This window comes from Colobus angolensis, unplaced genomic scaffold (assembly GCF_000951035.1).
Source record: "Colobus angolensis palliatus isolate OR3802 unplaced genomic scaffold, Cang.pa_1.0 Scaffold170, whole genome shotgun sequence".
Classification (NCBI taxonomy): domain Eukaryota; kingdom Metazoa; phylum Chordata; class Mammalia; order Primates; family Cercopithecidae; genus Colobus; species Colobus angolensis.
The window spans coordinates 2,801,643-2,814,562 of record NW_012114822.1 but is presented as its reverse complement, the minus strand read 5'-3'; the positions used below and the strand labels follow the sequence as shown (position 1 = coordinate 2,814,562).

The window sequence follows — 12,920 nt, the reverse complement described above, 5'->3', positions numbered from 1 at the left end:
CGCTCAGCACCCTCAGCCCAGCTCAGCAACCTCAGCCCAGTTCAGCACCCTCAGCCCCGCTCAGCACCCTCAGCCCAGCTCAGCAACCTCAGCCCCGCTCAGCACCCTCAGCCCTGCTCAGCACCTGCCACCCACACCTGGGCAGCCCTGGACAGGCCCCTGTGTGGTGACCTTGGCAGCAGCCCTGCAGGGCACTGAACCCTGCCTGCCCCTTCTACAGCCCAGCACACGGTCAGCTGGGAGTGCCACCAGTGTCTCTGACTCTGACATAAAAATGTCAGTGCTGGCCGGGCGCAGTGGCTCATGTCTGTAATCCCAGCACTTTGGGAGGCCGAGGCAGGTGGATCACCTGAGGTCGGGAGTTTGAGACCAGCCTGACCAACATAGAGAAACCTCGTCTCTACTAAAAATACAAAATTAGCCAACCGTAGTGGCACATGCCTGTAATCCCAGCTACTTGGGAGGCTGAGGCAGGAGAATCGCTTAAACCCGGGAAGCAGAGGTTGTGGTGAGCCGAGATCACGCCCACTGCACTCCAGTCTGGGCAACAAGAGCGAAACTCTGTCTCAAAAAAAAAAAAAAAAGTCAGTGCTAAAATGAAAACATGACTGCCTGAAACCCAGGGTAGCCAGGGGTAGGTGAGCCTTGCTTCCTTTACTCCACAGTGGAAGCTAAAGTGCCCACCTGAAGGTGCACAGCCAGGTAGGGGTCTGGGGTCCAGGTGGGTCAGGACGGGGCCTGCAGGGCAGGCAGCTCATTACTTCCCCCTTCTGACAAAGGCCTCAAACCAGAGGTCAAGCACCAGGTGCGTGTGCTCCACCCTCACCTCAGCTGGAAAGCTGGGGGGGACAGAGGTGTCTGTGTCTGGGCAGACTGTCCCCAATCATGGGGCTGCAGCTGCCACTCATGGCTGGGGGCCACCACCTGGGGCCGCAGACACTCGGAGCTTCCTTCAGGAGCTCAGCAGAGGCTGCCTTGGCCAGGAGTAGACAAGGGACAGGGGTTGCCATTCCTGGAAGAAAAGGAGAAGCGGGTCTCCTTATGGCATGCGGGGGTGGGGGCCTCACACCAGGCAGCCTTGAGGGACAAAACAGGCGTGTGGATGGGCATGGGGCCTCAACGTCCAGGCACAGGGCACACGTAGATGCCTCCTCTATCCATGGGGGACTCTGCCAAATGGAAGCTCAAGGAGCCCTGCTTCTCCTCCTTTTTTTTTTTGAGAGGGAGTCTCGCTGTGTCACCCAGGTTGGAATGAAGTGGCGTGATCTCGGCTCACGGCAACCTCCACCTCCTGGGTTCAAGTGATTCTCCTACCTCAGCCTCCCAAGTAGCTAAAATTACAGGTGTGCGTCACCACGCCTGACCAATTTTTGTATTTTTTAGTAGAGATGGGGGTTTCACCGTGTTGACCAGGCTCGTCTCAAACTCCTGACCTCAGTTGATTCACCTGCCTTGGCCTCCGAAAGTGCCGGGATTACAGGTGTGAGTCACCGCACCCACTCCCTGCTTCTCCTCTTTGACGTGCTGCCTAAGGCAGTTCCGGCGAAGTCCCTTCAACCTGTAGACACGCCACTGCATCTCCAGAAGAGGGAAGGGTGGGAGGAAGGGCTGAGCCAAGGAAAGTTCCAGCGACACTTCCAGGCCCCCAAGCAGGACAGGGGAAGAGGCTGACAATGGCCCTGAACTCCCAGCCTCCATTTTGGCCAGGGGCAGGGGACTGACCCAGGAGGCTCCTTGTGCAGCCCACAGCGCCCCCTCCACCTCAGGTAGGAAGCTCAGCAGCGCTGGGAAACGGCAGCAAACCCAGCAGCGAACCCAGCCCAGCTGGCAAGAGCAGAGGGAAGCCTCAGGAGCAAGGCCAGAAAGAAAACCAGGTGCCTTCCTCCCTGGGGACTAGAGCAGGCAGGGGAGTGCCCTGGTCCCTGTCAGGGGCTCCCAGCTCACCCAGGCCTGCACTTCCTGTCCCAGCTTCAGCTGACCACCTAATCTTGGGGGTCAGTAAGAGCTGGGCCAGGTGGGTGCCCTACTGCCCTTCTTGGCTGCATGACACCAGCCAGCCCGCTGGTCACAGGGGCCGAGTTCCCTCTACCCAACCCTCCCCTCCAAATGTCCCCAAACAATCCACCCACAGTGGCCCCTACACGGCCCGGACATGCCCATGACTGGCAGTACCTGCTCAGCTGGAAAGCCATGGTGGCTAGGACATCCCAGGATCAGATGCAGAGAAAGGCGAGGGAGCGAGAAGCATCACAGAGTCCCTGCCTGACCCAGGACTGTCCCAGCTCCCTGCCACACCGGGCTTGGTGGGGAGCACCCCCCACCCCCAGCTTCCTGAGCTGCCCAATCTGGCCAAGAAGAGGCTGCCTCACCAATCCAGAGCGTCTACCAGAAACCAGTCGTCATAGAAACCTTGCTTTATAAATAATTACAGAAGAAGTAATTCTGTGAGCTCTTCCGGCTGCCGTGCCAGGAGATCAGGAAAGCAGAGGGGCCGCCATTGAGCAGCCTCAGGAAAGCGGTTGTGAGGCTCTGCCTTCTCTGATAGGGCACACAGCCCCTTAGTCTTTCTCCAGGGTCTCAGCCAAAGCCAGGCCTGGCCCTGTTGCCGCCTTCTAGAGCTCCCTGAAATGTACACAAGGGAGGAAGGTCACAGGCCAACAAGGACTCCAACAGGTCCAAGCCTGCATCCTGCTGATGGAGCTGGCAAGTAAAGTCTGTCCCAAGGGCCAGCTCCCTGGCTGAAGCAAAGTGGACAGGAGGTCCAGCCTCCCCGCTCCTCAGGCCACACCCCTGTCCTTCCCCTGTCCCCCTCTTCCTCCCCCCAACCCCCGCTTCAGAGGGTGCCATGCCTGTCTTGGGGCTCAGCAACTCCACTACCCTTCCTCCACTCCCGCAGGCTCTCAGGCTGCCGGCTGCTACCTGTGGGCCCTGTGCCCACAAACCTGTACTCTCTTCACTCTGCCTGCCCTTCTACTGGGTGTCAGAAAGAAAGAGGCCAAAGAATCAAGCGGCCAGGGTGCAGGCTACAGGAGGCCCAGTGCAGGAGGAAGGATGTGTTATCACCACTACCTCCCGCAATGCTGCCCCACCCAGGGCTGCTTTCCCAGGAATCCTGTGACCAGCAAGGGAAATGGAAAGTCCCCGGCCAGAGCGCAGGCCGCACAGCCGACTCAACCAAGCTGGACCCACGGGCCTCTCAGGGTGGGTCACCCTGGCCTGGCCCCCGGCTTCTGGGCAAGTTTCACACGTTTAGTTGTGAAAGAGAAAGTTAGGGCAGAGAGGGCTAATTAGGCAGACAGCCACTCCCTGGAACAGAGGGCCCTTATCAAACTTCCATATTCTATCTAGCCAGCCAGCAGGCAGTGCTGGAGGGCTTCTGAGCCTGGGAAGTCACTCTGGTAAAAGTTAAACAGGTAAATTATTACTAAAAGGAGGCTGGGTGCGGTGGCTCATGCCTATAATCCCTGCACTTTGGGAGGCTGAGGGGGGCGGATCACGAGGTCAGGAGATCCAGACCATCCTGGCTAACACTGTGAAACCCCATCTCTACTAAAAACACAAAAAATTAGCCAGGCATGGTGGCAGGCACCTGTAGTCCCAGCTACTTGGGAGACTGAGGCAAGAGAATGGTGTGAACCCGGGAGGCGGAACTTGCAGTGAGCCGAGATCACACCACTGCACTCCAGCCTGGGCGACAGCCAGACTCCGTCTCAAAAAAAAAAAAAAAAAAAAAGAATTATTACTAAAAGAATAAGTCCTTTCACCTATGTGCAAAAAGAAAGAGAAAGACATTTTCAGCTTACAAACCCCACGCACACTGGTTCCCACAGGGAGGCTGGTGCTGCCCCCATCCAGGGATGTTTAATGTCTAGAAGCTGGAAGAGGAGGGGATTCTAAAGGGATCCCACTGACCCAAAAAGTCTCGCTGGAGGGGAAGTCAGGGGGCTGAGCCTGGCCCAAGCCTGGCAGCTAACCCTGGCTGAAAATGTTCCCTGAGCCCTCCCCACCCAGGCAGCCTGCCCAGGCCCAGGCCCAGGCCATCAGCCTCCTCAGCCTCCTGGCTGCCCATCTAGGCCTATCATCCTGAGTAGCCGGCATCCCAGGGCCAGGGGTCTTGAAGCCACAGCACCTCCCACCCTGGCACACAGGACAGGTCCTCCCAGACACACTTCCCTCCCCTGACCCCAAATAGCCCATTGTTCCTTTCAGCTCCCAACTCACTGCTTGGCCTTCTCCCTAAAACAGGCCCTGTTGACTTCCTTTCTGAGGACGTTTAGTGACAAGCCTCTCCAAACCAGGAGCATCGTCTCCCCACGTCTCCCGTCAGCTCCCTCCAGAAGCTGCAGCCAAATGGAACTCAAGGAATGAGCCTGGGCCCCAATACTGTGCCCTTTGGACTTGGCCTCATCCCTCCAGGCGGGCATTGCTGCCTCCCTAAGCAACCCTTCCAACTGGTCCAAGCCCAGGTGTGCTAGGCCCACCACCCACCCCAAATCAGTGAGGACCTACCAGGCTTCCATAGCAACGCAGGTGGCTATGGAAGGATGGTCCCGCAAAGAGGAAGGACTTGTCAGATAGCTTAGCCTTATGAGTACATAATCTCAAAGTTAAACAACTCAAGGCGCTATTTCCCATCTACTAAATTAAAAATCATTTTAATTGACAAAACGAGATGTCTAGAAATGTTCATGGCAGCATTATTCACAACCACGCAAGGATGGAAACAACCCGGTGTCCACCATGGATGGGTAGGTAAACAAAATGTGATAAATCCATACAATGAGATATTATGTGACCATAACAAATGAAGACCTACAGATCCACAGTAATGCACGGACCAGCCTTGAAACCACGCTGGGTGAAAGAAGTCAATCGCAAAAGGTCACGTGCCGTCTGATTCTGTGTACATTAAACGTCCACAACAGGCAGATCTACAGAAACAGAAAGTCGGCTGGTGGGGGGCAGGGGCTGGAGGATGGGAAAGGGGAGTGACTGCTAATGCATGCAGGTTAATTCCGGGGGTGATGAAAATGTTCTGGAATTAAATTGTGCTGGTGGCTGCATAACCCTGTGAATCCACTAAAGTTCATGCAGAATTGTACAATCAAAAAGGGTGGACTTCATTAAGTTACAGCTCAGGAAAGCTGTTATAAACTACAAACAAGACAGGGTGGGGTAGCTCATGCCTGTAATCCCAGCATGTTGGGAGGCCGAGGCAGGCGGATCACCTGAGGTCAGGAGTTTGACACCAGCCTGGCCAACAAGGTGAAACCCCACCGCTACTAAAAAAAAAAAAAAATTAACCGGGCATGGTGGTATGCTCCTGCAATCCCAGCTACCAGGCAAGGTGAGGCAGGAGAATCACCTGAACCCAGGAGGCGGAGGTTGCAGTTAGCCAAGATCATGTCACTACATTCCAGCCCGGGCAACAGAGTGGGACTCTGTCCAAAAAACACAACAACAACAAAAACAAAAAAAACTACAAACAACAGGATGCCAGAAGCAGCGGCCCCTCCCTCCACCAGCACTGGCCATGTGGGTGACGCATGGCAGGAGCGCTGGAAACACTTTGCCCCAGAAATGCAGTCCCAAAATCTAGTCTAAAGAAAAACACATACAGCTTGGCAGAGACCTGCAGCCGTGGTATCTCTAAACCCAAACCAAGTAGAACTGGTTCAGTAGGCTGCGAGCATCCCTAAAAACATGCTTGAGGTTGTATTTGGTTTCTACTTTTCTGGGGAAATGACCCACAGTTTTCTGCAGCTTTCGAAGGCATCTGGAAGCTAAAAAGTCAAGAGGTGGGCTGGGCACGGTAGCTCATGCCTGTAATCCCACCACTTTGGGAGGCCAAGGCAGGCGGATCACCTGAGGTCAGGAGTTCGAGACCAGCCTGGCCAACATGGCAAAACTCCATCTCTACTAAAACTACAAAAATTAGCTGGACATGGTGGTGGGCACCTGTAATGTCAGCTACTTGGGAGGCTAAGGCAAGAGAATCGCTTGAACCCAGGAGGCAGAGGTTGCAGTGAGCCGAGATTGTGCCACTGCACTCCAGCCTGTGTGACAAAGTGAAACTCTAGCTCAAAAAAAAAGAAAAAAAAAAATCAAGAGATGGCAGCACTTCTTCCCCCATCCCTCCCACACCTGCCCAGGCAGCCAAGCATAGAGAAAGAAGGTAGGAAATGGGACAGGCGCCTAGAACTCAAAAGCACACTGAGCCCAGCTCATCAGAGGGCACTCAGAAGAGAGAATTCAAGGAGAACTCTGCATCGACACGCCCTAGAATGGGAGGCCACATCCCTCTCCCCAACCGAAACTCACCGCCTCATGCTGGAGGAAGCTGGTAGGGTCAGAAACTTATATCCAGGCTCCAGAAAGATCTCTCAGAGTTCAATGTGAAAAAAACAAATGACCTTTGGCTAAGCGTGGTCATGCACGCCTGTAATCGCAGCACTTTGGGAGGCTGAGGTGGGCAGATCACTAGAGCTCAGGAGTTGGAGACCCATCTAGGCAACATGGTGAAACCCCATCTCTACCAAAAATCCAAAAAATTAGCCGAGCATAATGGTGCATACCTGTGGGCCCAACTACTCAGTGGGCTGAGGTGGTAGGATCGCTTGAGTCGGGAGGTCAAGGCTGCAGCAAGCCAAGACTGCACCACTGAATTCCAGCCTGGATGACAGAGCAAGACCTTGTCTCAAAAAAGGCCAGATGCAGTGACTCACACCTGTCATCCCACCACTTTGGGAGGCTGAGGCAGGAGGATCGCTTGAGCCCAGGAGTTCCAGGCCAGCCTGGGCAACAAGAGGAGACTCCATCTCTACAAAAAAAGAAAGAAAAGATGTTCAACATCATTAGACATTAGGAAAATACAAATTAAAATCACAGTAAGATACCACTACACACCTATCAGAATGGGTGAAATTAGAGGCCTGCACCAAGTGTTGGCGAGGGCGGGGAGGAACTGAAACTCTCGTCTACCGCAGCTGGAAACACAAAACGGCACAACTACTTTGGGAACAGTTCGACAATTTCTTAAATAGTTAAACATACACCTACCATAAATACAGCCACTGTACTCCTAGTATTTATTTCTACTCATATTTACCAATAAAAGCATATGTCCCTATAAAGACTTGTAGATGAATATTTATAGTGGTTTTCCATGTAACAGCCCAAAACTGGAAACAATGCAAATGTTCATCACCGGATGAACACATTGTGATCTTTCCATACAATGCAGCACAACAGAAAAGAATGAACAGGTGGTGGCTCACGCCTGTAATCTCAGCACTTTGGGAGGCTGAGGTGGGCGGATCACGAGGTCAGGAGTTTGAGACCAGCCTGGCCAACATGATGGAACCCTGTCTCTACTAAAAATACAAGACATTAGCTGGGTGTAGCCGGCATGGCCAGGTTCGGTGGCTCACATCTGTAATCCCAGCGCTTTGGGAGGCCGAGGCAGGTGGATCACCTGAGGTTGGGCATTCAAGACCAGCCTGACCAACATGGAGAAACCCCATCTCTACTAAAAATATAAAATTAGGCTGCGGTGGACCGTGGGCAGCTGGGGTCGGTGAAGGATCCCAAGATGGCTGGGCGAAAACTTGCTCTAAAAACCATTGACTGGGTAGCTCTTGCGGAGATCATACCCCAGAACCAAAAGGCCACTGCTAGTTCCTTGAAGTCCTGGAATGAGACCCTCACCTCCAGGTTGGCTGCTTTACCTGAGAATCCACCAGCTATCGACTGGGCTTACTACAAGGCCAATGTGGCCAAGGCTGGCTTGGTGGATGACTTTGAGAAGTTTAATGCCCTGAAGATTCCTGTGCCAGAGGATAAATATACTGCCCAAGTGGATGCCGAAGAAAAAGAAGATGTGAAATCTTGTGCTGAGTGGGTGTCTCTCTCAAAGGCCAGGATTGTAGAATATGAGAAACAGATGGAGAAGATAAAGAACTTAATTCCATTTGATCAGATGACCATTGAGGACTTGAACGAAGCTTTCCCAGAAACCAAATTAGACAAGAAAAAGTATCCCTATTGGCCTCACCAACCAATCAAGAATTTATAAAACTGAGTCCAGGAGGAAGCTCTGGCCCTTGTATTACACATTCTGGACATTAAAAATAATAATTACACACACACACACAAAATAAAATTAGCTGGGCGTGGTGGTGCATGCCTGTAATACCAGCTACTCAGGAGGCTGAGGCAGGAAAATCCCTTGAACCTGGGAGGCAGAGGTTGCAGTGAGCCGAGATCGTGCCACTGCACTCCAGCCTGGGTGCAGAGCGAGAGACACTGTCTCAAAAATAAAATAAAATAAAATAAAATAAAATAAAATAAAATAAAATAAAATAAAGCCCAGCGTTTGGCCAGGTGCCGTGGCTCAGGCCTGTAATCCCAGCACTTTCAGAGACCGAAGCGTGCAGATCACGAGGCCAAGAGATCGAGACTAGCGTGGCCAACATGGTGAAATCCTGTCTCTACTAAAAATACAAAAATTAGTGGGGCGTGGTGGCGGGTGCCTATAGTTCCAGCTACTCGGGAGGCTGAGGCAGGAGAATCACTTGAACCCAGGAGGCGGAGGTTACAGTGAGCCAAGATCACGCCACTGCACTCCAGCCTGGGGACAGAGCAAGACTCCATCTAAAAAAAAAAAAAAAAGGAATGAATGACTGATACATGCAACTCTGTGGATGAATCTCCAAGTAATCATGCTAAGCTAGGGAGGCTGGACAAAAACAGAACATACTGTGCAAGTCCATGTTTATAAACTTTGAGGAAACACAAACTATAGTGACAGAAAGCAGATCAGAGATTGCCTGGCGGCAGGGAGGGACCAGAGAAGCAGAGGGCCTCAGCAGGGTGACAGGCCTGTTCATGGTCTCAATTGCAGTGAAGGCTTCACAGGCTCACACAGGCATACCTCAGAGACATTACGGGTTTGGTTCCCGATCACCGCAACAAAGCATACATCGCACTTTGTAATAAGTCACGATTTTTTTGGTTTCCCAGTGCACGTAAAAGTTATGCTGTAGTCTATTAAGTGTATAATAGCAATATGCCTAAAGAAAAAAGTATATACCTTCATTTAAAAATACTTCATTGCTAAAAAATGCTAACAATAATCTGAGCCTTCAGTATGGTATTTTTTTTTGCTGGCAGAGGGTCTTGCCTCAGTGTCGATGGCTGCAGACTGATTAATATGTTTTTTTTTGTTTTTTTTTTTGAGACAGAGTCTTGCTCTATTGCCCAGGCTGGAGTGCAGTGGCACGATCTTGGCTCACTGCGACCTCTGCCTCCCGGGTTCAAGTGGTTCTCCCGCCTCAGCCTCCCAAGTAGCTGGGATTACAGGCACATGTCAGCATGCCTGGATAATTTTTTGTATTTTTATTACAGATGGGGTCTCACTATGTTGGCCAGGCTGGTCTTGAACTCTTGACCTCTGCTGATCTGCCCACCTCAGCCTCCCAAAGTGCTGGGATTACCACTCGGCCTGCAGACTGATTAGGATGGCGAATGCTGAAGGCTGGGATGGCTGTGGCGGTTTCTTAAAATAAGACAACAATGACATTGACCACATCAATTGACTTCTTTTCACAAAATATTTCTCTGGGCCGGGCACGGTGGCTCATGTCTGTAATCCCAGCACTTTGGAAGCCCGAGGTGGGAGAATCGCTTGTGCCCAGGAGTTCCCGACCAGCCTGGGCAATAAAAGGAGATCCTGTCTCTATAAAAAGTAAAAATTAAAAAATTAGCTATTCATGGTGGCATGTGCCTGGGGTCCCAGCTACTTGATAGGCTAAGGTAGGAGGATCCCTTAGAGTTCAGGAGGCCAAAGCTGCAGTGAGCTGTGATGGTGCCACTGCACTCCAGCCTGAGTGACAGAGCAGGACCCTGTCTCAAATTAAAAAATAATGAAAAAAAAAAGATTTTCCTGTAGCATGCAATGATGTTTGTCAGCATTTTACCCACAGTAGAACTTTTTTTTTTTTTTTTTTTTTTTGAGACAGAGTCTTACTCTGTCGGCCAGGCTGGAGTGCAGTGGCATGATCTTGGCTGACTGCAACCTCCACCTCCCAGGTTCAAGTGATTCCCCTGTCTCAGCCTCCCAAGTAGCTGGGCCTACAGGTGTGCACCATCCCACTAGGCTAATTTTTTGTATTTTAGCAATCCCAAAGTGCTGGGATTACAGGTGTGAGCCACTACATCCAGTAGAACTTAGTCAGACCAGGCACGGCGGCTCACGCCTGTAATCCCAGCACTTCGGGAGGCCAAAGTGGGTGGATCACTTAAGGTCAGGAGATCGAGACCATCCTGGCTAACATGGTGAAACCCCGTCTCCACTAAAAATACAAAAAATTAGCCGGGCGTGGTGGTGGGCGCCTGTAGTCCCAGCTACTTAGCAGGCTGAGGTAGGAGAATGGCATGAACCCGAGAGGCGGAGCTTGCAGTGAGCCGAGATCTCGCCACTGCACTCCAGCCTGGGTGACTGAGCGAGACTCACCTCAAAAAAAAAAGTGGAGTCGTGGAGTCAGTCCTCTTAAAACCTATGTTATTTTATCAGCTAGGTTTATGGAATATTCTAAATCCTTTTGTTGAGGGATCTTTGGGGTGTCCCTTTTCTGGCCAGGAACCTCTGTGTCTGGTGGCACCTTTGCCCAAGTTTTGCTGGGGCCCACTGGGCTTGTTCCACCCACTCAGTCTGGCAGGCTGCGCTTGGTTCATGCTACCAGCCTGGGGCTTCCACGCCTGCCAAGGACAAGCCTAGTGTGGAGCAGCGAGCAGTGTGTGAGCGAGCGTGGGGTCTGGCCACTGCACAGTCAGACATGCCAGCTGCCGCTGCAGGGCAGGCAACTCCAGATGCTGGCACAGGTGCTGGTTCTCTGCAAGGCTGCACCTGAACCAAGCACATCGCAAGCAGCTTGCCCAGCTGGCACAGGGGAATGCAGTGGTGCCTGGAAGCTTGGTGATGCCAGGAACTGCAGGGCCCCAAAAAGGGAGTCACAACCCTGGCTCAGGGAGCACCCAGGTCTGGACTCCCCAAAGAGCGACAGCTCTTCTCTCCTTCCCTTCGCTGGCAACATGGCAAGCAAGGGACATGTTTCAGCCCTGTTTGTGTTACAGCTCTTTCAGCCTCGCCATGGCAGGTCCTGAGTTCTTGCCCTGTCACCGGGAAGAATGAGTACACAGCCAAATGGAGAGTGAGCAAGACAAAGAGAAGCTTTATTGAGTGAAGGACAGCTCAGAGGAGACCCGTAGTGGGCAGCTCCTTTCCACAGCCGGGTCATCCCAATGAGTGTTCAGCTCTCAGCACAGAGGGTAGCTCCTCTCTGCAGCGGGTCGTCTTGTCATCTTTCTGTCCTCTGCTCTAGTCTGGCTGAGTCCAGGGTTTTTATGGGCCTCAGAGTGGAGGAAGCATGTGCTGATTGGTCCGTGGATGGGCCAGGGAAAAGCACCACAAGTTTCCCCTCTGGTCCTTGGGACTAGCTGGCCGGCCCCCAGGCTTCAGGCCCTCCCCAACCAGACCCCTCCTACCCAGGAGCCTGTCTGTCTCCCACCACTGTTCATGGCATCCAGGCTGTTTGTGCCAGTCTGTTCTCAGCCCCCATTCGGCCTCCCTCCCATGCTTGTCGGTGCCCAAAGTCCAAAGGGCGCCATCAGCAAGGTGGGTGCAGTGGCCACACCGCAGTCCAGGTCCCCGAAGTGAATTCCGCTCCCACTTCCCACCCCGGGCCCTGAAGCATAACCCAAGCTCTGCATCCCAGACCCCACGCTCCTTACGCAGGTGCAGCACCACTCCAGGCCCAGCTCCACCTTGGGGCTCCTCTCTGCCTGCACCTCCATGCCCAATCATGCTGCTTCCCCACCAGCAGGCAACTCAGCCTGGCCCCACTGAGCAACGGGCTCTGGGAGACTCCCAGGGGCAGGCTCCGGGGACTGTCTGTCTCCTCTGCACACCCCTCCCCACTGTGACAGCAGGTGAGAGCTGTGACCCGGAGCCAGGGTCTGGAGTGGCAAGTCTCCAGGCCTGGGAGTGGGTCCCGCTTGGCTACACAAGGATGGGGGCAGTACAGTCAGCTGCCCAGGGAATGTGGGGCACAGGGGACCCACTGCTGCCACCACAGCTGCTCCTGCCACCACTGCTTGCACCACCCCACTGCAGCCGGCGTGAAGGCAGGGGTTGCTCCAGATGGCCCACCACTGCCATTACTTTCTTGTCATTTCAGCAGTGTTCACGGCATCTTCATCAAGACTAGATTCCATCTTAAGAAACCACTTTCTTTTTTTCTTTTTTCTTTCTTTCTTTTTTTTTTTTTTTTTTTTTTTTTTGCTCTGTTGCCCAGGCTGGAGTGCAATGGCACAATCTTGGCTCACTGCAACTTCTCCATTCCTGGGTTCAAGCGATTCTTGTGACTCAGCCTCCTGAGTAGCTGGGATTACACACACATATCACCACATCTAGCTGGCTTCTGTATTAGTAGAGAAGAGGTTTCACCATGTTGGCCAGGCTGGTCTCGAACTCCTGATCTCAGGTGGTCCACCCACCTTGACCTCCCCAAAGTGTTGGTATTACAGGCGTGAGCCACCACACCTGGCCTACAGATATTCTTAATGGCATCTAGAATAGTGAATGCTTTCCAGGAAGTTTTCAATTTACATTGCCCAGATCAGAAGAATCGCTATCTAAGGCAGCTAGAGCCCTACAAAATGCAGTTCTTTTTTTTTTTTTTAGAGAATGAGTCTTGCTCGTCACACAGGCTGGAGTACAATGGTGCAATGCTCACTGCAACCTCCACCTCCTGGGTTCAAGCAATTCTCCTGCCTCAGCCTCCCCAGTAGCTGGGACTACAGGCACATGTTGCCACATCCAGCTAATTTCTCTTTTTTTTTTTTTTTTGAGACAGAGTCTC

General features: G+C 52.6%; 1 protein-coding gene and 1 pseudogene across 4 annotated transcripts in view; one reads left to right on the top strand and one right to left on the bottom strand.

Moving 5' to 3' along the window:
- The window catches only part of ACOT7 (acyl-CoA thioesterase 7), a 135,067-nt gene that overhangs the window by 97,665 nt on the left and 24,482 nt on the right, over positions 1–12,920 (bottom strand). The window contains exon 1 of one of the 3 annotated variants that reach the window (XM_011938278.1): positions 4,222–4,375. The exons of 1 other annotated variant lie outside the window; for it this stretch is intronic. In XM_011938278.1, the coding sequence (XP_011793668.1) occupies positions 4,222–4,304 (83 nt within the window). In that variant the 5' untranslated portion in view covers positions 4,305–4,375. Of the gene's footprint in view, positions 1–2,172; positions 2,291–4,221; positions 4,376–12,920 lie in introns of those variants that run through there. One more of the 3 variants, XM_011938279.1, reaches the window with a different exon arrangement.
- LOC105509162 lies at positions 7,538–8,143 on the top strand (annotated as a pseudogene). Its single transcript, XR_001001396.1, has one exon. The product of XR_001001396.1 is annotated as an ATP synthase subunit d, mitochondrial pseudogene (transcript).